A 21,565-nucleotide genomic window follows, 5' to 3' on the forward strand; every position below is an offset into this window, starting at 1 on the left:
GTTCTCATGAAGCAAATGTTAAACAGAGAGGGCAAAGGGAAACGGGAGGGTGAAAAGAACCTACAATGTCCCAAAGATATATACACAAAATATTAGAATATAATGTGATAAATGATAATAAAATTATATGAGGTGTTCTGAAGGACAAAAGGGGACAGTTTTAATTCTACCAAGAATATATAATGCTTGAGGTGAGACCTACAAAATGAGAGAAATTTACCAAGCAGAGAAGGTGGTAGAAGGAAGACATTTTAGCTAGAATGGACAATGAGTTCAAAAGTAGGGAGATAGAAGAAAATATTAACATAATGTATTGGGAAATGGGAAGAAATCAAGTACTACAGCACAGCATAGACTATAATAGGGAAAACAGTTCACATTAAACCTAAAAAAGTAAGTGAAACCAAGATCCTTGTATGCAAAAATACGAGTTGGGGACTTTAAACCGTAAGCATTTTAAACAGGGAACTGACACAATATTGGCATCTCAGAAACATCACTCTGATAATAATAAGGTGAATAGATTAGAGGACAGTGAAATTCTAGGAAAAGCAACCAGTTAAAAAGCTATTGAAACAGTTCAGGCAAGAAAAGAATATGGATCTGATATAAGGCAGAACTTTGGGAAATAATAATTGAGGAGAAAAAGATCCTGCAAAGAGGACTGAAAAAAAATAAATAAAATAAAATTCCAAAAGACAGAAAGGAAAAAAAAAAGGAAATAATGGGAACATAAAAGAGTTATAAAAGCTTGAAGTTCAAAAGAAGAGGAAATAATCAGCAAAGAAGAAAAATAAGATATGGACTGACAATTATTCATTGTATTTGGCAATTGTAAAGTTGTTACTAGTATCTCTGCTGAAAGGTTTTCAAGGAAGAGTTGAAAATTAAATTAGGTGACTTTTGTACTTAATTCTAGGTAAACATAAACACAATATATAATACTAAATATAAGTAAATACTATTTATCCTCCCCTGTGATCTTATCAGAGCAAAAGATAAAATGTAGCTGCCAGGGACAGAAACTTATGGCAATCACCACTGAACAAAATCAGTCCAAAGAAAACACAAATCTTTTGAATATCTTTTAAGTCCTAATACACCTCTAATCTTACAGACAAGTAATACAGTGAGAGCTGGGTTACAGCAACTCCTTATTGTTACCCTCCCTAGGTCAAAGATGCTTTACTTTTAAAGATTCCTGAGCCCTTTTTAGCTATATAAATTGCCAAACAGCTCCGCTGGGATGAAAATTTAAAAGAGAAAGATGACCATAACAGCTAAAAGGTACTCAACATAGTTCCTTCCCCCTTTTCTCACTTTCCCTTTCCATCACATGTTCTCTTACATTTAAGGATAAATATATCAAGGAGAAAGAAAAAAATCATATTAGCTTTTAAAAAATGGTTGCTACCTCCTCCTCTCCTCTGTTAAAAATATGTCATCTGTAGCACACAAAAAGTTCAAAGAATGCTCTAAGAATAGACCAATAATTATTCCTAATATTTTTCAGAAAAGTCCTTGTTAACCCAAAGGATCTTCTCAAATGTTAGCAAGTAAGATTTTTTTTTTCATCTCATGAACATGAGCTATATAAACAATAGAAAGAACTCATAACTAAAATTTACTTCCTAGAGTAATTCACTTCTCAGTGGACAAATTAGATGATGCTCACTATAATGCTTATTTTTCATATCCCTACTCCCTCCCAGCCTTAGAGATCCATCCTCTGTCCTTCTTTGCCTTAAAACCTACAGACTGCATTACCTGGGTTCTGTTGCTCTATGATTTTAAGATTGGTTTCAGTCCATAGGAGATAACAACAGGAAATCGGAAGGCAGAGAAAAGAAATATTCACTCTCCCCACACGCTTCTTGCTTTACTGTGGTTCTGGCAGCATTCCCTTCACCACTGTACCAAACTGCCTCTACTGTGGTTCTGGCAGTGTTCTATGTCCTATGTTCTTCTTCTATGATGCCAGGCCTTCTCTCAGCTACAAGATTTTCTCTCCTTGCCCCTTCAGTATAGGGGCAGTGGCGTCCTACTATTGTTAATCAATGGGTGCTTTAGCGCCCTTTATTGTTCCCCTTTACTGATGTTTACAATATGCTAATCATCTCGTTATTAAACTGTTTTCATTTAACAAACGCATAAACAAATTGTGGTGTGTGTGTGTGTGTGTATATATATATATATATATATATGTATATGCAATAGAGTATTATTCAGCCTTAAAAAGAAAGGAAATTCTGACACATATTATAACATGGATGAACCTTGAAGACATGCTAAATGAAATCAGCCAACCACATAAGGACAAATATTATATGATCCCATTTATACGAGGTGCCTAGAATAGTCAAATTCATTGAGACAGAAAGTGGAATAGAATAGTGCTACCAGGACCTTGGCGGGATGGTGGTGAAACGAGGAGCTGTTGCTTAATGGGTACAGATTTTTAGTCTGAGATAATGAAAAAGTTCTAGAGATGGATGGCAGCGATGGCTGTATAACTATGTGCAGGTGCTTAACAGCACTGAACTCTACACTTAAAAAGGATTAAAATGGTAAATTTCCTGTCATATATACTTTACCACATACATACAAAACTCTTTTCATTTAAATCTTTTAAATGTTATCTGTTTTCCTGTTAAGACTCTTAATGATACACTGATGTACCATATATTCCTAATTCCAAAGATTAAAAAGATGAAATGACCACCGTCAATCTGTGCAGCAATTTAGAATTCACTAACTGCCTCCACATATATTATTCCATTTGATATTCAAGCAAAAAAATCAGACCAGAGAGGAGACAGTATATAAAAGTGCCATAAAAATCTAACTTCACTAACTACACTTTCACAAGCATTACATAAGTTTACTCAATATCATGTATACAAATACATTATCTACAAAACGATTTTTAAAAAACTAACAATAAGAAAACACCTACCAAACTTTTATCCACATTGGAACTAGTTCTGTTATCATTAGGATTTGCTGAAGGTAAGTATCTACAGGAAAGAAAAATTTAAAAAGAAAACAATCAAAAAACTCTTTAATTACCAATAATAGCCAATAACAAATATTACATGCCTACTATGTTCAGTATTATAGTAGCTCTATTTGTTAAAAATTAAGTACAGGTTCATAATTATTTTAGAAACATAATTCAGAAATGATACATGTATTAAATGAAACCCCCAGTTAGGTCTGAAGTAGCTGCCTATAATCATACTACTTAGTATTCCTGCAGCAAAACATATGAATATTCATACCAAATAGGATAAATAAAAGCCACAAATAGTTTCAACATTAGCTATAATAACCTCAAATTTAATAATTACTCAAGCAAATTAATTATCTAATACCACTTCAATGGAGTATAGTTTGATTAGAAGTACATATTTTTGAGGTAATTCAAAAATAATATTAAGTAGATTTAACACATCCAGTAAGTATTGCCATATTGTTCACTGTATTATATCGGCCTAGCAATTTGTTTAGATTTCTACTATGTAGTACTTACCAACCTATATTGCATAATTTATCCATTTTCTCACTAGGATGTGAGCATCTCAAGAGAAGGTACTATATCTTATTCATCCTTCTCTATGCACCTTGGGTGCTTAGCATATACCTGACAAACAGTAAGTTATCAAATATATCTCTTGAATGAATGAATGCTCAGCACACTAAAATAATGTTAAATGTTTAACTTATATCTCAAGTACATTTGAAAAGACTAAAGCTAACATTAGCTCATAATGGTAACAACAGCTAACGCTGAGTGCTTACTCCATGCAAAGCACTGTTCTAAGTGCTTTACTGTGTTTTGATTTACTTAATTCTCACAACAACCCTATGAGGCAAGTATTATTATCATCATCATCATTCCTAGTTTTGAAGAAATGGAGGCATAAAAGGTTAAATTTATTTGTTCAACATCACAGTATAGGTAATATTCCATTTTATAACACACAGTGAATTCATTAAATGTGTTCTGGGAGGAATCATTTAATTTTTCAAGAGCTAAAAGTTACAGGACTTTGATAGCATCAATATAATGATGATAGTGCTACCTAAGTTTATATGTTGTTCCAAAATGTATTATAAACTGTAACTCTTTAGATAACAATATTAACTGAAGTATCAATGTTAACAGCATCTTTTGAAATATCAATTGTTATAACTTGAGGATATATCCTATATAATTCAGCAAAGAATTTTTGAAAAACAATATCCTGAACATGTGTGAATTCGAAAAAAATGAAATATGAAATACTAGAAATATCACACATCACTGAAAAATGGCATTACTATAAGATATATCTTTATATGCCATTAAACCTACTTTTAAATGATTTTTGGATATCTCTAAGAAAATAATATGAATACAACAAAATCAGCACCTACTCCTAAAATCACCATTTAGCATACTTACCTACGATTGCTATAATATGTAAATCCTACAAAGGGTAGCTGATTGCCAACAAAAGCTTTAGGAATAGGGAATGTTTCTTCGTCTCCTTTATCTTCTTCCAAGTCATCAAAATTACTAGTATCAATGTCACTACTTAAATCAGGTACAACTGGTGCTACAGCTAAAAGCAGAAACAAAACTAGATTCATTTCAAATTCAATATACAAATAAAACGAAGCAAAAATTCCATACCAACTGCTGATGGTTTCTCTCTTATAAATAGCTTGCAAACCACAAATTCCACAAGGGTTGAATCCTATTATACTAAGCTTTACTAGGATTAAAAATTGACCGATATTGATCATTATGTAACTCCAGAAAACAATTATCTTTAAAATCACCTACAATTATCTATACCTCAAGTTTAACTTATATATTACAGATCAAGTATTATTAAGGTTTGTTTTAGAATGCTCAAGGTATAAAATACACAAAAGCATTTGAGACTACAGAAATGACTTTTCAGAAACTACAGCATAACAAACTGTACTTTAAAAAGTTGATTAGTTTCAAATATATTAATAGTAAAGGCAAGGAGACATGTTCCTGAGAACATTTTTAGGTCAGATTTATATGTAACTTGATGAAGAGAGCATATATGGCAATAACAATAATAACAATACTATAATGGCTCATGTGGTCAGAATAATATAGTATAATACTGTAGTAATAATAATAATACCCCTGTACTGTAATAGTAAGTTACAAAAACTATTGTGTTCTTCCTTTAGTTCAAACAAACAGAACATAAAAACAAACTCATACAAAAATTTCAGATAGGAGATAGGAAAAACTTCAAAAAAGAATATTAAAGGTTAACACTCACCTAATGTTACATTGATGCTAGGCTGATAAGAATGTTACATTTATTTTGATCTTCTAACCAATAATAACCTTTCCATTTTAATAATTAATCCATTATACTGCTGAGTTAATAACTGATGCTTTCATTGGAACACTGCTTTTCATACGTTCCATTATTTCACTTTATCCTTTACAATTGCTCTGACACTCCTGCTACTGAAGGCTAATGCTTTCTCAATGAATGATTGCATCTGGCCTTTCTCTGAATGCTTAATTATTTCTACTTTTGCTTCCATCACTGACCTACACTTGCAGTGGACTTTCGCTTTGGAGGCATGGTCATAAGGGTAAACACAGACTCACAAAATCACATTAAAAAGTTAAGACGAAAGTGATGCTGCATGTAAGTGACCATATAAACAATGAGACTAGCTGCTAGCATAAAAATCCTGTGCCAACGAACCACTTATGCCATGAGGGATTGCTTACATGCATGGAAGAAACTAGTTCCCAAATTATTAATTTAATTATTTGTCATCCTTATGGGGAACCTTGGGAGCCTGTTTTGTAAGTATGGAATGTTGTAAGTTGGGTCATCCGTAACCTGGGGACTGCCTGTGGTTTTTTTTGTTTGTTAATCTGCTCTATGGCAAACCAGAAATCAAGGTTATTTCTTAGTTTCCTGGATATAGTAATTTGGTACTGAAATGCTTTACTCAGAATGATCAATACTCCTCCCCATCCAACTTCAACATTCAACATCTCCGTAAGATTAAGCCACAAGGAGCAAAGGATTTTGAAGTATATTTTCAGACTAGCTACCTTCACAACAAGTGATTAGGGATCAATTCAGTGAGGCATTTATGATATAGTTGTTAGGAAAAAAGGGCAGGGATACACAACATGGACACAGCATCTTCAAGAATTATAATCTTGATGCAGAAAAAGTCTTATAAATACTTAATAATATGTGAGAATGCTTAAATATTTATAATACAGGAGAAAATACAATATGATACTAATACTACTACTATCTTCTTTCAGAGCTTGAATATGTTACAAGGAGTACGTCTAAAATAAATTATAAGAGAAATGTTTTTATGGAATCTCAAGGGATCCCAAATACTCAAACGATTCTGAAAAAAAAAGTTTGTTGGAAGACTCACATTTGTTGATTTCAAAACTTACTACAAAGCTACAATAATCATAATAGTGTGGTACCGGCATAAGGACAAACATATACATACCAACAGAGAGCCCACAAATAAACTCTCACATATATGGTCAAATGATTTTCAACACAAGGGGCCAACACCATTCAGTGGGAGAAAGGACAGTCTTTTCAACACATGGTGCTCGGAAAACTGGATATCCACATACAAAAGAATGAAATTGGATCCCTGCTATACACCACATACAAAAATTAACTCGCAGTGGGTCAAAGACCTAAATAAACATAATAGCTAAATCTATAAAATTCTTAGAAAGAAACAGGGGAAAAGGCCAAGAAACATATGAAAAAATGCTCAATATCTCTAATCATCAGGGAAATGCAGCTCAAAACCACAGTGAGATATTACTTAACTCCAGGGAGAATGGCTTTCATCAGAAAGTCCCAAAACAAATGTTGGCATAGATATGGAGAGATAGGAACACTCATACACTGCTGGTGGGACTGAAAACTAGTACAATTCTATGGAAAGTAATATGGAGATACCTCAAAGAATTAAAAGTACAACTATCATTTGACCCAGCAGTCCCACCACTGGGTATTTACCTAAAGGAAAAAAACACCTTCTGTAATAAAGACATCTGCATTTGAATGTTCACAGCCACACAATTCACAACTGCAAAGATGTGGAAACAACCCAAGTGGTCCATCAATTCATGAGTGGATTAATAAAATGTGGTGTAGGTATACCATGGAGTACCGCTCAGCCATAAAAAAATGACAGAACTAGTACCTCTTATGTTATCCCGGATGGAGCTGGAGCCCATTCTTCTAAGTGAAGCATCATAAGAATGGAAAAACAAGCATCACATGTACTCACCATTAAATCGGTACTAACTGATCAACACTTATGTGCACATACAGAAGTAACATTCATAGGGTGCTGGGCAGGTGGGAGGGCGGAATGGGTAAATTCACACCTAACGGGTGTGGTGCGTGATGTCTGGGGGTTGGGCACACGTGTAGCTCTGACTTGGGTGGTACAAAGGCAATATATGCAACCAAAGTGTTTGTACCCCCGTAATATTCTTTAAAAAAAAAAAAGAAAACATAGGGGAAAAGCTTCATGACAATACATTTGGCAATGATTTCTTGACTATGACACCAAAAGCAGAGGCAACAAAAGAAAAAATAAACTGGACTTCATCAAAATTAAAAACTTTCGTGCATCAAAATACTATCAACAGAGTGAAAAGATAAGCCAAAGAATGGAAGAAAATATTTGCAAACCATGTATCTGATAAGGGATTAATATCAGAATATATAAGGAAAGTCTATAACTCAACAACAAAAAACCCAAATAATCCAATTCAAAAATGGTCAAAGACCTTGAATAGAAATTTCTCTAAAGACATATAGATGGCCAATAAGCATACAAAAAGATGTTTAGCATCCCTAGTCATTAGGCAAATGCAAATCAACTTCACATCTATTAGGATGGCTACTATAAAAAAAAAAAAAGGAAAAACACAGAAAAGAACAAGTGTTGGGAGAAGATGTAGAGAAACTGGACTCATGTGCATTGCTGGTGGGAATATAAAAGGGTGCAGCCACTGTGGGTATATGGTGCCTCCTCCAAAAAATTAAACATAGAATAATCACATGATTCAACAATTCCACTTCTAGGTATATACTCAAATGAATGGAAAATATAAATATCCCTATATAATATTCATATGGATATAAATATCCATAATATAATTTGTAAAGCAGATATTTGCACACTAATGTTCATAGAAGCATTATTCACAATAGCTAAAAGATAGAGCTAAGTGTCTAGCAATAGATAAATGGATAAATAAAAATACGTATATATACACAATGGAATAATATTTACTCTTAAAAATGAAATTATGATACATGCTACAACATGAATGAACCTTGAATACATTACGCTAAGTGATATAAACCAGTTGCAAAAAAGACAAATATTATAGTACTCTACTTAAATGAGATACCCTGAGTAGTCAATCATAGAGATGAAAAGTAAAATAGTGGTTGCTGAGGACTGGGGGGAGAGAGGAATGAAGAGTTATTATTTAATGTTATCACTTAACAAAAGAGTTTAAGGTAGGGATGACGAAAAAGTTAGGGACATAAATAGTAGTGGTAATGGTTGTGAAACAATGTGAATATACTTAATGCCATGGAATTACAAGTTTAAAATGGCCAAAATGGAAATTTTATGTTATGCGTACTTTACCACGACAAAGAGGTCAATTTTTTTAAGTTTATTTAAAAAAAAAAAAAAGAATCCATTATAATGATGAGAAAGTCTAAACTCCTAAGTTAAAGTGTCCTGAAACTTGCTAGGCCTAAATTCTTTTTTTTTTTTTATTTTATTTTTTGAGACAGAGTCTTGCTCTGTTGCCCAGGCTAGAGTGCAGTGGCATCATCATAGCTCACTGCAACCTCAAACTCCTAGGCTCCAGTAATCCTTCTGCCTCAGCCTCTTGAGTAGCTGGGACTACAGGCATATGCCACCATGCCCGGCTAATTTTTTCTATATATTTTTAGTTATCCGATTAATTTCTTTCTATTTTTAGTAGAGACGGGGTCTCACTCTTGCTCAGGCTGGTTTCGAACTCCTGAGCTCAAACAATCCGCCCGCCTCGGCCTCCCAGAGAGCTAGGATTACAGGCGTGAGCCACCGCGCCCGGCCTACTTTTGTTTTTAATTAAACTGAAAACTTAACTATATGAGCTGACAGAAGTGTTATCACTGTTAACATCTTGCCCACAAGCTATAGGTGGATTAAGTAATGCCAATATCTTACTTCAAATGAGATAATAAATGGCAAAGTGTTTTGCAAGTCACTACATTATATTTAACACAATATTACTAATAATGTAGTAAATACGCAATAAATATGTAACAAATGTCATAATTTTCTTTTCCCCCAAAATTTAACTGCCAACAAGCGTCAATTCCTTACATCTCTGATCTGTATAATATTGAACTTTAAATAGTACACAGCATTCCAAAGATCAAAGGCTTTGGAGTCAAAACAGACTTAGATATGAATCCTGACATTGCCATTTGCTCACAGTTATGACCTGTAGCAAGTTATTTGGGTCTTTTCATTTCTTTTGTCTTCTATCTTTAATCTTACTCATGTCACCCCTTCAATTTTATCTCAAATGAGTGGAGAAGTAATTTTACAATCTTAATACTTTGTGCCTCTAAATTAGGATGAACAAGATCCAGGAAGCTCATAGAAATTCTGTCAAAAATCAAGCTATTTTGTATCCTGCTCTCATTATCACCAAGGAACATAAGGTGAACATTAATGGCCTCTGGAACTTGGAAACACTTAAGTGGTAAAACTACCAAAAAACTATTGTTTGTGTAAGAAAGCAATTTTGCCAAAGAAAATGGAATGTCAAAAAAATTAAAAGGAATTATAACTGTTACATAATATTTAAAAATTTAGCAGGTCAGAGAGGTCAGTTCAGAATAAAAGAATTCTTGGTATTTTAGGGGTGGGAAGTGAAGAAGGTGTAGGAAGAGGGAAAGAAAAGAACAATAAGTTCTAAGACTTCAATTCTTCTTTCTTGTTTTTCAATAACTACAAAGCAGAACTATTAGAATTAGGAAAATCCATCAAAATGTTTATCAGTATGCTAAATCTAAATATACTATAATAAAACCACAGATAACAACACAGATCTTAAAAAGATATAGAAATGATAATACTATAAAAATTACATACGGACACTCAGAGAAAATCTTTAAAATATAAATAAAATTTGTCTGATTTAAATCAATGAAGTAATTCATTTGTTTTTTCCACAAATAGGAGCAGTTACATCAAGGAGGTATGGCAATATAATAAAATGGCATTGATATGGACTGCCTAATTCCTTGAGACTATGAGCTCTATAAGGGAGAAAACTTTTGTTTGATCACTGCCATTTTCTTAGTGCCTGAAACAGAAAAATGTTCAGCACATAATAGGTGTTCAATAAATAGTTGTTACCGCCTCTCCTAATTAATCAGTTTTTCAATGTATAAAAGGAAATATATCCTTTCTATTTTTCAAGGTGATTTACTGTGTGGTTATTCTATAGTATTTATGCATTACCTAACTTTGTTTGAAAAAGAATTTAAAGCAATACAAAATATACTTCATGTTTTATTCAATCCCCTTTAAAATTTTTTACATATTTATAATCATATTTGTATGTTTTCAGCCTTCTTAAACTTCAATAAGAATGAAACTTGAATAAAAATACAAAGCTTTTCCATGAAACCTTTTATTTTTTGAGACAGAGTCTTGCTCTGCTGCCCAGGCTAGGGTGCCATGGTGTCAGCCTAACTCACAGCAATCTCAAACTCCTGGGCTCAAGCAATCCTTCTGCCTCAGCCTCCTGAGTAGCTGAGACTATAGGCGCATGCCCCTGCACCTGGCTAATTTTTTCTATTTTTAGTAGAGACGGGGTCTTGTTGTTGCTCAGGCTGGTCTTGAACTCCTGACCTCAAGTGATCCTCCCGCCTCGGCCTCCCAGCGTGCTAGGATTACAGACGTGAGCCACCATGTCCCGCCTTCCATGTAACCATTTGTCTCACTCCCTATGCATCTCTTTGTCTTGCAATAATTTCTCTTGCAGCATGAAGACAATAATCATGTCACATTTACTTCTGAAGAAGAAGAAGTTCCTTATTTCCTAGCATACAGCTGTTAATAAATTCTCCCAAGGTCAAGCTGCTCCTGTCGCTTCTTCAAACGGCTGGTCATTCAATGACATTCTTTGTTGTGGTATAATTTCTTAATTTCCAGAAGAATTTATTCCCCTCTTTCCCTTCTTAGACAATTTATAGCTTAGCACAATGTATGTACTGTACTTGAAGGCAATATAACTGTTCTTTTAAAATACTTGATAACTAGAATGCTTCACCAATTTTAGCAAATCTACATAATCTATTTCACCAGTATTAATAAGATTTTTTCTCTCATAAAAGAACTGTCCCTCACTATCAACTAGATAGGCAGTCCTTAAGACAAGTAACTAATTTGTAACAGTTTCTAAAATTCCAAGGCTGAGTTCATTTCCATTATTACTGTTCATTGCTATTGCTGTGGCACAGGTCAGGGGCTAGTATACATTATTCTTTTTCTGATAATTTAACAGGGAAAAAATTCCCGAGACTTCCAGTGAGGGAAAAATGAATTCCTTACCTCCCAAGTCCACAAAGATGATTGGAATCTTTGGTCCTATTATAATTTTGATTCAGCTATGTTGTACAAGGTTTTCTATAAATCGCCTTATAATTTTAACTTAAAAAAAATGTTCTAAACTGACTGAAAATTAATTTCTTACCTACTATTTTTATTTCTGAATTATATGTTCCAAAAGCCTGATGGAATCAAGTACATTACAATTTCCTGTATCCTCACAAACATAATTAAATTGAATTTTGGCATTCATTAATAATACAAGCTCCTCATATTTTAGGTTTTAATAAAAACAACAGAATAACCTGTCTTTTCACAACAAAAATTTTAATTTTATTACCTGCTATTTATTGACTCCTCAATAATGAGAGAATTAGTCTCAAAAAAAGGAATTCAACAAAGATCAAAAATAAAATTATGAGCTGCTAAGCCTAAATGCATTACATTTATATTTCGTCTTGATATCTTTTTTTTTTTTTTGAGACAGGGTCTTGCTCTGACTCCCAAGCTAGATAGAGTGCAATGGTGTCATCACAGCTCACTGCAACCCCAAACTCCTGGTCTCAAGTGATCCTCCCTCCTCAGCCTCCTGAGCAACTGGGATTATAGGCTCATGCCACCATGCCTGGCTGATTTTTCTATTTTTTTAGTAGACACAAGATCTCGCTCTTGCTCAGGTTGGTCTTAAATTCTTGGCCTCAAGCAATCCTCCTGCCCTGGCCTCTCAGAGCACTAGGATTTCAGGTGTGAGGCTGGCCCATCTTGGTATCCTAAATGGGATATAAGAGTAGCAGCAGTACAATTTTCCCAATATTATCAAATAGTCTCTCTCTAACTAGGTTAGGACAATTCCCATCCAGTATCTGTGGGCTTCTGATTTTCATCACATATACATACACAAATGTTTAGCAAGGCAATTTCAACAGACTATTTACCACAACTACTTTCAAATATTCACTATAATGTGCAAGAAAAATTAACTTACTGTCTCGAAGTGTTTCCCAAGCCCATTGGTCATTTTTGAAGAAGAGATGTCGTTTGATTTCTTCTACTCCATTTCGCCCTAATCTCACTTCTCTGAATAGAAAGAGAAGGAGAAAAGTAATTAAACATTTAAGATTTTATTATAACCTGTCCAGGTTTATTTGCAAGCAGAATGCTAAATCTTTATAGGATGACAAATACAGTTCTAAGTCACCTTGAAATTATATTCGTTTTCAGCATTATTTTCAGCTCAAATAGAAAGTAAGTTGAAGGGAATATTAAAGAATTTTTTAAAAGAATACTAAAGAAAAAATATATAAAACTATAGATCTGTTGATACTCCATGACTTTTCTATTAACGACAAAAGTCCAGATGAATCATCACCTTGCTTCATGAGCATAATGAATAAAGCACAAAGCATTTTCTTGATCATTTTTTCTCCACAGTGGTAAAGTTATGCTTCTTTTTTTTCCCAACCAATTTTACTTTGGTAGCAACACCAGATGCTACCAGAAACTCCAGAAACACATTTTAAATTTTAAATTTCCATTTTATAATCTATTACATATTTCTGACAAATCAAAAACCAGTGACAACTAATTCTTGACATTGCTACAAAATTCAGAGCTTTCGCTGGACAAGTTACTGATCATGGGCCTCTTTTTAGTGAGCATAGAGATGAAGTTTTTAAAAATATGACTTTAGCTGAATTGAAAAGACCAACTTTCCTTTTGTTTGCTAGCAGTGTTTATAAATAATGAGAATACTCTGAATTCTAAATTATTTTTGTAAGTTAAAAGATAAATTGGTTTAGACAGGTGATACTTTCTCTAACAAGCTTTCGTGAACTCCCCCAGACTGGATTAGAAAACCTCTCCATGGTTGTCTGACACACAGTACTTATCTCATGGTAATTATTAGGTCATTAAATATGAAATGTCCAACTTCAAACCAAAAGTTTAGTACATTATATCTCAAACAAGAAGCAATACAATTAACCAAAGTATGTGCCTAAACTACCGACACAATTTAGCCATCTTAATGGTAGCTTGATTATGCCAGCACCAAAGAAGCCTGGAGAGCGAGTTGCGCTGAAATCACAAAAGGCGTTTTCCCAACTTGTTGAGAACTGAGTATTTTTCCTTGCAGGAAGTGGTCCAAAGCCTGGAAGATGTGGTAGTCAGTTGGCGCAAGATCTGGTGAATACAGTAGATGACAGAGAGTTTCCAAGTCCAGCTTCTGTAGTTTGAGCAGCGTTGTTTTTTGTGACATGTGTTCTTGCAAGAAGACTGGCCTGTCTCTATTGACCAATCTCGGCTGCTTAACAGCAAGCATCCTCATCATTTTGTCCAGTTGGTTGCAGCAGACATCCACTGTAATCGATTGACCAGATTTCATGAAGCTATAGTGGATAATACGAGCCCTGAACCACCAAACAGACACCATTAGCTTTTTTTGATGAATATTTGGTTTTGGACTGTTTCGGCACTTCATCTTTATCCAGCCATTGTGCCGAACACTTGTGATTGTCAAAAAGAATCCATTTTTCACCACACATAACAATATGTGCAGAACTGGTTCACCTTTATTTCATGACAGCAAAGAAAGGCATGTTTTTTTTTGAAAGGCAAGTTTTGAACGATTTCTCTGGTGATGCTTGTTTAATTCATGTGGAACCCATCTATCCAGCTTCTTTACCTTGCCCATTTGTTTCAAATGCTCCAAAATTGTTGGAATAGTAATGTCGAACCTTGCTGCTAATTCATGCATAGGTTGAGATGAATTTGCTTCCACTATAGCTTTCAGCTCTTCATTGTCCACCTTGGTCTCAGGTCACCCACATGGCTCATTTTCAAGATGAGAATCACTGGAATAGAACTTCTCAAACCATTGATGTACTGTGTATTCATTAGCCACATTCTTCCCAAACACTTCGTTGATATTTCAAGCTGTCTGCAATGCACTGGTTCCATAACAGAACTCATATTCAATAATAACATGAATTTTTGACCATGGTTTCACAAAAATTGCTCTAAAAAAAATGTGAAAGATAATCACAAGCCAAAATGTGTGTTTGAAAGAATGAGGATGTACCTTCACAATAAAAAAAAAAAAAGAGAAATGTCAAAGTGAAACATCAGAGGTATCAACTGTCAAACTTACTACTTAAGGAAATCCAACATTCCATATTTAATAATCTAAATATTTTTCTGTACTATAAATATCTGATTTGCTTGTCTGATTGCCCCAAACGGCTATGAGGTCTTTCAGAAAAGGGGCTGTGTATCTTGCTCACTTCTATATTCCTAGCACTAATACACAGCACAGTACAGCTCTTTATATTAAAATGTGAAAGTTTGAAAAATTACACTTCCTTTCAAGCTCTAAAGGATATAATGAAGGAAGATAAAGTTAATTTTAATTAAAGTGAATCTCAAATTGAAACACATTTTAAAGTCCTAGGCCTCCCTACTATTTAAATAAATAATATACAATCATAAACATTAAATGTAATCTTACAAATGCACTGGTTCAGTTTTTAAACTTCAAAAGTAAACTACAAGGGTATACATAATATGCCATTTTTATTTCAAAAACATACACATGTACATACATTTATAAAAATACTTGCTGAATCTGGAAGATACAACACCAATGACTATGTCTAGAAAAAAGGAAGTGAGAAATATATACTTTCTTACAGCTTTATACTATTTATTTTAACAAGTATACACTGTATATCATCAAATCTAAAATGGCATAAATTAGAAGATATATCGTCATTTTTGTATCACTAGGGAAAAAACTCTCCATTAAATAAATACACACCGTTGACTGTGAGATGCACTCTGATTTCAGAGATGTTAACGTATTAAAAAAATTTTTAGACTCCATGATATACACTATCATTTTTATAATTAGCCAGGTTAAAAATTCAACAGCAAAAGAAAAAAATTATCTGATTTGGCCATCAGCCAAGACTACATATTTATCCCAATTTCTTTGGTACGATAAGCAAGTGAAGATCCAGAAAAGACATCCAGAATAACACAAAATTATATCAGGTTTAACTGTCATGAATGATTTTTGGAATTATTACATTCTAATAATTCACATGTAGGAGCTCAGATACGGATCTTAAAAACTAAGTGACAAGATGAGCAGTTCTTAGAATTAATAGAAATTCAATGTTAAAATTATTTACCTGTCAGTAAGGAAGGCACAAATAAGATTTTTTGCTTCTTTTGATATGTCATTATCATCAGGGAAGGTAAGTGAATTTTTATGGTTCATAATCTTACTATAAGTCCCAACCAGAGAATCTGCATAAAAAGGTGTATCACCTAAAAATTCGATAGGGAAAACAAAAGCAAAATAAAATACATTTGAAAAAAATCTGTTTCAAATAAAGTAAATGATTAAGTATGTGTTAAACTAAAAACACATACTTAACATAAAAAAAGAACACATCACAAAGTTGCTCTAAGCCTCTAAAGAGCTTTTAAAAACACATACAAAGCAGGTTTAGATCATGTTTATTTCCTACAAAATCAACATTGCTTAATGTAATAAGTATTATATTAGAAGAAGCCAACTGGTGAGTTTTGAGAACAACTGTATTAGAGAAATAAAATCCTCCTTTACTCACCTACAAGCATTTCATATAAAAATACTCCAACTGACCACCAGTCACATTCTCTTCCATAATAACCATCACCACCTTGGGATTTTAATACTTCTGGGGAAATATAATCAGGTGTTCCAACTGCTGTATCACATCGTACCATACCTTCCTGAAAAGAGTGGCAGGTGAAGTTCTGAATTAGGATATAAAGTCTAATTATTTAAAATTTCTTTCTTCTTAATATAATCTGTAGAACTCCAAATCTTTGGGCTATAAATATCACATCTTATCAAACCTTAATGCAAACCTGACAAAAGCTAACACGGCTTAATCATATATACATACTATTACACAATATATTCATAATATATACTATATAAGAGGATCAGTGATTTTTATTTTGTAATAATAGTCACTAGAAAGACATATTGCCACCATTTATTATTCCCCCAGTTGTGTCACTATTATGATCTCATTTTAACTGCAGAAAACAAGTACATAAGCCAAGGCAAAGAGATTGAGGGGCTGATAGGATGGGCATTTTATAACTTATTAATATAAATGCTGACTTCATCATTTTTTACTAAAATAGCTATTCGTGAAGAAAACATACAAAAGTTAACTGTACAAACATAAAATGGGGAAATGTGTATGGAGAAAGAGCATAATAGTGTTAAGCACACTGACTATCTGTCTGATAAGTATTTCATTTTTTAAATTTAGAGACAGGGTCTTGCTCTGTTGCCCAGGTTGGAGTGCAGTAGCGTGATAATGGCTCACCACAGCCTCAAACTCCTGGGCTCAAGTGATCTTCCCACCTCAGCCTCCCGAGTAGCTGGGATTACAGGCATGCACCACCATGCCTGGCTAACTTTTTTTTATAGAGACAGTGTCTTACTATGTTGCCCAGGCTGGTCTCAAACTCCTGGCCTCAAGCAGTCCTCCCATCTTGGCCTCCCAAAGTACTGGGATGACAACCACTGTGCCGGTCTGATAATGCATTTTAAACCACCTCCTCTCCCCCAAAATATTTACTTGTTACCTATTTTAGTTGGTATTAATGTAACAGAATTATAATTAAATATTCACACAAAAGTTCTCATGTAGTACTTCCTTCTAACCAACAAATTTCCTTTTAAAATAATAAATACAGCTTCCTCACTATTGCTCTGTGATAAGTTTCAAAGAATATAAACTGTTTCAACTGAAGATAAAGCAGCATACTTGCTCCTTCAGCTGTGTATATAAGTTATTGCATAAATAGTAAGGATGGCTATCTTTTAAGACTGAATCCTAAAACAAGCAGTAAAATCATTTACATGCTAACAGAAGGTAAGTAAAACACTAAAAAACACGAACATTACTGAAATCCAATTTTTATGAAAGTCTAATTTTAACAGTGGCATAAGTATTTAGTGACATTTAAGCTACATTCCTAGTTACCAGTAGTATATATTACAGAGTTGTTATGAAGGATTTAGTAAATCTGGCAATCCACATTTACCCTAAATAGAGAGGAAAAAATAAATCACTAACAAGTTACTAATACAACATTGAAACCATGGTATCTAGTTCAACAAATAAGGTCACATCAATTCTGGACAAGTCCAGATATGGTTAGTAAATTCTTACAGCATTTCTAGAGAAGCATTTGTCTCGAATTAGCAAAAACTAAATTCAAATCTAATTAATTAACCTTATTCATCTTCATACAAGTACCAAAATCTGCTAACTTCAAATGTCCAGATTTATCCAGCAGCATGTTATCAGGCTTCACATCTCTAAGGGGAGAAAAAAACAGTAGAGTATTTCTGAAACAGATCAGATACTATAAAGATTATCAATCAGTTATTTTAGGCATTCTCACCCCATCTAGATATGGCCACCCTTCATCTATACATGCTCTCTATCTGTATCTATAAACTGAATTTCATCAAGGAAACTCCTTTGTATGTTAATGCCTCAGAAGAAGACATATATATTTCCTTTTCTTTTAAGTAGAGTTTGATTCTTCCAGAGGGAAGATTAAATCATTTGAGAGAGATTAATCATCAAATACATAACCCTCAAATATAAAAGGTAATTGAAACATATAAGATAGATAAGTATATAAATAACCAGAGGACATGGTCTAAGTCACTTTCAGTTTGATCCCTGACACATAGGCACAGCAATTGCACATAGGATTTAAGCAGTATGTGCAGAACAAATGAAACTACTCTAATGAATAAATATGACTTACTCACTAATTAAAAGCAAAGTAATCTGTATACAGAAAATCAGAATCAAAGTTTTAACACTCTGGCACAAACCTTAGAAAACTATCTTACAACCTTTACTTTTTGGAATACCATATAAAATATATATAATCTGATAAGGGATATTAAAGAATACATTTATATCAACATTAAACTGAAATGCTAAAACTATGGACTTCAAAGTTTTAAATTCTGGAATGCTACCACGCCATATGGGAGGAAAATGGGTAGATTTAGAGTGGGAAATGTTAATCAAATAAAGTTATTTTCAGCTACTCCCTTCAACAAATGAGACAATTTAAAGCATTTTTATCTTTACCTATGAATAAAACCCATGGAATGAATTGCATCCAATGCAAGAACTACTTCTGCAGTATAGAATCGTGCCCATTTTTCAGGTACATCATAGTTGCTCATTAAGTTTACAAGATCTCCACCAGGCATGTATTCCATCACCATATAGAGATAACGATCATCTTGGAATGCATAGAAAAGCTATACAAATACAAAAAACAAACAAATTCATTAAGATTAAACAAAACTTTCATTTAAAAAGTGGCAAAAATACTAATATAAGATTTAAGTAAAATAATCAATTTGCAGAACAGTAGTTATAAGTACATTTTTTTAAAAAAAGGCAAACACGAATGCCATGGAGACACTTATACATGCAAAAGAACCTTAACCTGGTTATTCTGAAGAGTTAGATGAAGACATGTTTCTCTTCATAACTTTCTATAGCATTTATTATAACGAGAATTATTTTTAAAAATTGTAACATTCACAATAAAGAACATACAAATCTCTTAAGCATAGAAATATTGTTTGTTTTTGTTTTATTGAGACAGGGTCTCACTCTGTCACCCAGGCTAGAGTGCAGTGGCATCATCATACCACACTGCAACCTGAAACTCCTGGGCTCAAGTGATACTCCTGCCTCACCCTCCTGAGTAGCTGGGACTACAGGTGCATGCCACCACATCTGGCTAATTTTTCTATTTTTTGTAGAGACAGGGTCTGGCTCTTGCTCAGGCTGGTCTTGAACTCTTGACCTTTAGCAATCCTCCTAACTTGGCCTCCCAAAGTCCTAGGATTACAGGTGTGAGCCACTGCACTCAGCCAAAATATTGTACTTCTAATTTAACTTCTGCATTAGTGGGATCTATTCTTAAATTTACATCAACACCACAATTCTCAAGCAGTCTATGATAAATTTTCAGTTGTTCCTTATTAGCTGTGTGACTCTGGCAATCTGCTTAACCTCCCCAATGTCCCTGTGACTATAATCCCTTCTAGAAGAGTGTTAAGGGACTATACCTTGTTTAACTTTTATACCTGCTAATCAGTCAAGCATACAGATGCCTGGCAGTTAGCAAGTGCTTAATAAATGTTTAAAGAATGGAATCATGAATTAATCTACAACGTGGGGGTGTATCTAATAGGAATTAACTATCTTTCAGGGTTGTTAAAGATTCTTGAATACAGAAAGCACTTAAAGCAATAGATGCTCAATAAATGACAGCAGCTGGGATGAGGAGCAGTAACAGCTAACAAGGAAGTAGGAAAAGGGCAGTGGCTAGAATCAAAGTAGGCAGAGTAAAATCCACTAACATGAAATTGGCAAGAATATCAGGCATGAATACATTATGTGACCAAGACTGCAGTAAAAACAAGGGAAAATTTACAAAAGAACATTTTAAGTAAATACAAGATGTTTAGAATTAAACTAAACTAAGCCCTAGAGAAAATGAATCTATTGCTTGTCTTAAAATCTTCATGTTCCATTTTTTCAACAGTGTTTAATAATTTCAGTTACAGACTTAGCTATTTTAATTTAAAAAATATATTTTGAGGTAAGGGGGAAGGATAAGAAAATAAGCAGCATTTCACAACTATCCCAGATTAAAGTGTACAATTTGTCATTTGGGTTCCATAATTAAAGAAATGTCATTAATTTGGTGGCAGTTTACCCTATGGATAGACAATGTATCCAGAGAAACAAAGCTTTGAGTACCTAAATTGTAAATTTAGCTCTGAAAGTAACAATTATGTCATACATCTTTCAACTATTTAACACTGCACATTCATATTATCAGTGGTTGTTAAACAGAAGTGATACTGTTCCCAGACTGCTACCCCTACCCAAAGGACACTGAATAATGTCTGAACACACTCGGTTGTTAGAACTGGTCTGTGGTGCGGTAGGGAAAGTTGCTAATGGCATCTCCTTGGTAGAGGCCAGGAATGCTGCCAAACATCCTAAATAAGCATAACAGTAATTGTAACTATGCATAGGATAGCCCTTGAGAACAAAGAACTATCTGGCCCAAAATGTCATTAACACCAAGCCTGAGAAACCCTGATCTATACAGTTTATAAAAACAGAGCAAACATTTCAAGTCTAAAAAGTGTTAGTACATAAAATAAACCTTTGACATTTACCATATCCTTTTTATTCCAATTACTAGCATGCTTCTTCAGAATAGTCCTCATTATATATTATAAATCAATCAATCAGTCAATTAATCACAAAATGCATGTTAGAAAATTAGAAATGGTCATGTTTACTTCCCCCATATGAAATCTTACATTAAGGACCCCAATATATAAGACAGATAAAAACATGGAGCTGCTCTTGCTAAAGCAGAGGTAGAAAACCCAGAATTATTAATATAATCTACCAAAAATGCTGCTTGACCCCATGACTTCACCCAAGGTTACCTCCACAATTGAAAGTAATCAATCAAAGACAACTTCCACATTTATGAGTGAGCAAACTGTGACCCGCAGATGTTAAATAACTTGGCCACAGCTTCACAGGCCCATAGCAGTCAAGACTAGGACCTACAGCTACTGACTTTTAGTGTATTTTTCTTTCTACTGAAAACGTTAAGACAACACAGTATTATTTGGAGACCTAGCTTAACTCAATCTCCTCTCACTTTCCCTTCATTTCCCCCAGTCCTTCTTCTCCACAAAATAAGAGAGACAAATAGATGA

The 21,565-nt window shown here is 33.8% G+C and overlaps 1 protein-coding gene across 1 annotated transcript in view; it reads right to left on the reverse strand.

Annotated features, from left to right (window-relative positions):
• The window catches only part of ROCK1 (Rho-associated, coiled-coil containing protein kinase 1), a 182,152-nt gene that overhangs the window by 67,528 nt on the left and 93,059 nt on the right, over window positions 1-21,565 (reverse strand). The window contains exons 5-12 of the mRNA XM_012652083.1: window positions 18,885-19,060; window positions 18,004-18,088; window positions 16,332-16,476; window positions 15,888-16,026; window positions 12,683-12,774; window positions 4,448-4,607; window positions 2,957-3,017; window positions 1,190-1,241 (exon numbers count right to left, since the gene is read on the reverse strand). Coding sequence (XP_012507537.1) covers window positions 1,190-1,241; window positions 2,957-3,017; window positions 4,448-4,607; window positions 12,683-12,774; window positions 15,888-16,026; window positions 16,332-16,476; window positions 18,004-18,088; window positions 18,885-19,060 — 910 coding nt within the window. The remainder of the gene's footprint in view (window positions 1-1,189; window positions 1,242-2,956; window positions 3,018-4,447; window positions 4,608-12,682; window positions 12,775-15,887; window positions 16,027-16,331; window positions 16,477-18,003; window positions 18,089-18,884; window positions 19,061-21,565) is intronic.

The sequence above is a fragment of the Propithecus coquereli genome, unplaced genomic scaffold (assembly GCF_000956105.1).
Source record: "Propithecus coquereli isolate 6110/MARCELLA unplaced genomic scaffold, Pcoq_1.0 Scaffold38, whole genome shotgun sequence".
Taxonomy (NCBI): domain Eukaryota; kingdom Metazoa; phylum Chordata; class Mammalia; order Primates; family Indriidae; genus Propithecus; species Propithecus coquereli.